We start from the raw sequence: 3,488 nt of genomic DNA on the forward strand, positions 1-3,488 counted from the left end.
TATGCGACTTGTTCAGTTTTTGTGATTTCCTTCGCCGGTCTTTTAGTTTAGTTTATTCTACTTGAATTGTAATTGAGGTGAATAGACTGATAGATGAAAGGCGTATCGTAAAAGAAATGTGAAGTTACAATAGTACGTATCATTTATTTGGTTTTCAAATGCTACGCCATTGTAAAGTTCTACTATCTTTGTTAAGATTAAGCTTTTGAGGCTGGGAATCGAAGGCCACACAGGAGTGATCAACAAAATGCATATCTAACTAATTGTGATGGAAGAAAAGATAGGGACATCTAATTACGACGGTCATCTTAGGACAGATAGAATATTTCGGGGAGATTTTTCATTTTTTAGATAGTAAATAATTATGCATATATATATTAAATTTGCGACGCTCCGGAAATAGATTTCTAGAAAAGAGCTATCTGGCAACGGCAGCTTACGATATCATATATTAATTTTAATTTAATATATCTTTTAGAAAGCGGATAGTTTTACTTATGATGGCTAACTTACAATAAGGACAATTTACGACAGATAGATTTCTAAGGGATTTTTCATTTTTTTTGGAAACAAAATAATTCTCTGCATATATTAAACTTGTGATGCTTAAGTACTTGTGACAGAAACAGATTAATACAAAAGAGCTATTTTGCGACGGTAAATTTATGACTGAATATATTAATTTTAATTTAATATATCTTTTCGAAAGCGGATAAGCTTACTTCTGACAGCTAACTTATGACGGAAGTAGGGTTTCAGCTATCTTACGACGGGAACTTGCGACGACTTTGATATTTGGGAAAATATTTTTGTTATTTAATTAGATAGCGCGGAATTCTTTTTACGCGCCTCTTATAATACGTTGGGGATTGTTGTTTGTCATATTTTCGTGGTATTTTATACGACAGTTTAAATATTTCATCATAAGTTATGCGCCTCCGCTTTTCCCATCGTAAACTAACCGTCGTTAATATTTAGAATTGTTTTGGTGGTTAGAGATTAAAAAATACGCATTGATCTTAGGTTCATGTGGCCAAAGACCCGATACAAAACCAAACTCGTCCAGACTTTTTGGCTACATGTAGCCATCTGCTTGCCTGACTTGGTTGCTTTGGAGGTGGTGTAGTTGCACCCTTGTTTACAAGATTGACGAAGTTGTCTAAAACAGATGCCAGATTTGTGTAATTACGTGTGTGTGATATGTAAAAATTATTCTAAATAAGATACAATAAAAATGGTTAAAAACAATCCCAAATTTACAGCTGCTTATGATGCTTAAAATTTTGTACCTACCGATCAAAACTTACAAAAAGCTCTAAATTTTAAAAGAACAAATGAATGAAAAAAATCAAGACTAGATTAAGTAACAACCGAAGTTGCTACAGCACGAAGCGGATGAAGCTTTGCTAGAGCGAGCCCAACCTTTTCCTCCATGTTCAACTCCTCCGGTGCAATCCCACCCTCAAGTTTCCATTCAAAACAATGTATCAGGGAACCTAACATAACCGGCACCATTCTCATTGCCAATGGCATTCCAGGACACATCCTTCGGCCTGCACCAAATGGAATCAGCTCGTAATCATGCCCAGTGAAATTAATTTCAGAGTCCATGAACCTCTCTGGTTGGAATGACAGGGGATCTTTCCATAGCATGGGATCGCGTCCAATAGCCCAAGCACTAACCAGCACTTGTGAATTCTTTGGAACTGTGTAGCCACAGAGTTCCACTTCCACTTTTACTTGGCGTGGTACTAAGAAGGGTGTTGGGGGGTGTAACCTTACAGTTTCTTTCAGAATACATCGCAAGTAAACCAACCTAGAAATGTCTTCTTCTCCTATGATCTTGCCTTTTCCGATCACTTGGTTCAGCTCAGCTTTGGCCTTGAATAATGTTTCTGGATTTCTCAATACCTCAGACATCGCCCATTCCACAGTACTTGAAGTTGTATCTGTTCCCGCAACAAATAAGTCCTGTATTTTCGTTTATCAGTTTAGATATTGTGGTATTAAACCCAAATAAGGAAGATTAAAAAAATCCATGTTTTCAAATTTAATTTACAAAAATATGGTTGAAGTTGCAACGATAGTTGAAAACAGTTGATTTTCAGACGGCAAGAGGTGCAAACGAGATTGCATATATAGTTGCACCGTATCTTTGAGAGAAAAAATTTGTAACTGGGGTATTTTTGAAGGAAGCCCTTAAAAGGAATGCAATGTTCATTACTGATTAACTCATGAGGACGAAAAAAATTTACTTACCATAAACAAGTGTTGTATCTGAGTTTTATCAATCTCATTCCTTTGTTGCAGTTTCAAGAGTTCATCAAGTGTGTCTGTCGTCCTACTGTTCTCCAAGAAGTTCGCCGATCTCTTCAACTCCAACCGCTCATTTACCAGTCCATCAAATAACTGAATTAGCTTCTCGGAATAGCCATCTATTCGCTGATTTTTCCCTGTTTGATTAATCCACTTAAAGAAAGGGAAAAAATCTACCAGATTAGGCTTGCCGAGCTCAACCACAATATTCCACACCAAGTCCTTGAATTCTTTAGCCTCCGAATTGTCATACGAATCTGTCATATCCTTGGAAAATATAGTATTTGATAAAAAATTGAGCGTAGTGAGAAAAGCAGCACGGCCAATGTCTACAGCCTCCCCACTCTGGCTACACTTCTCACAATATCTAATAAGTTCCTGCACCTTCCTGCTGCGTAGATGCCGATTCTCATCAAGCTTTTTAGCCGTAAATAAATGTGACTTCAAAATTTTTCTTAGGCTTGTCCATTGACTTCCAACAGGCAACCATACTACTGAGTATTTATTATGGTCGCAAGAACGAGTAGATTCGGGCACAGGCCGGTTAGCGAAGACAGCATCCTGCTTCTGGAGGACTTGTTGAGCCATGCTTGATGAAGAAATGACAATGGTGGTTATCTGGCCTAGTTTAAGTCGCATGATTGGACCGTAAACTTGAGCAAGTTCCGCTAAGGATCTGTGAGGATGCTTGCCCAATTTGTGTATATTTCCAATGATGGGCAGAGGACAGGGTCCTGGTGGAAGTTTTCGATGAGATTTGCCTCTAATTCTTGAAACTGAGACAAGTGTAACTGCAACCAATATGCAAAATGCAGTGACTGTAATTAGTATATCCATAATCTTGATGGAACCTTGATTAGATGATTATATAGATATGGGAAGAATGGAGATTAGCAAATAGATGAGACTTGAAATGAGATTAGCAAGTGGTGCATATATGAAGATGTAGGATTCTGTATTTATAGACATCTAATAGAGTACTTAGTAGTACGGAGAACGCGCAGTGTAAAGTGTGTGTTCAACGTCTGTGATTAAAAAATCAGAGCTGGTTAACAGCCAGGTCCTGTAAAATGAATAATATAATCGATTTTCTTGCCATATGGACTATGGCCTCATCATATGGACCTCATCCCGGTTCCATGATCACAAGTCGGGAATATATGTTGGAGGCC

The 3,488-nt window shown here is 37.7% G+C and overlaps 1 protein-coding gene across 1 annotated transcript; it reads right to left on the reverse strand.

Moving 5' to 3' along the window:
- Nucleotides 1–1,235: 1,235 nt before the first annotated feature.
- LOC108217300 (geraniol 8-hydroxylase-like) lies at nucleotides 1,236–3,266 on the reverse strand. Its single transcript, XM_017390136.2, has 2 exons — nucleotides 2,260–3,266; nucleotides 1,236–1,971 (listed from the first exon to the last, which is right to left on the reverse strand). Exons 1-2 carry the CDS (start codon nucleotides 3,151–3,153, stop codon nucleotides 1,360–1,362), a joined length of 1,506 nt encoding a protein of 501 aa, XP_017245625.2. The 5' UTR covers nucleotides 3,154–3,266; the 3' UTR covers nucleotides 1,236–1,359.
- Nucleotides 3,267–3,488: the final 222 nt, after the last annotated feature.

Source organism: Daucus carota, chromosome 4, assembly GCF_001625215.2.
Source record: "Daucus carota subsp. sativus chromosome 4, DH1 v3.0, whole genome shotgun sequence".
NCBI classification, from domain to species: domain Eukaryota; kingdom Viridiplantae; phylum Streptophyta; class Magnoliopsida; order Apiales; family Apiaceae; genus Daucus; species Daucus carota.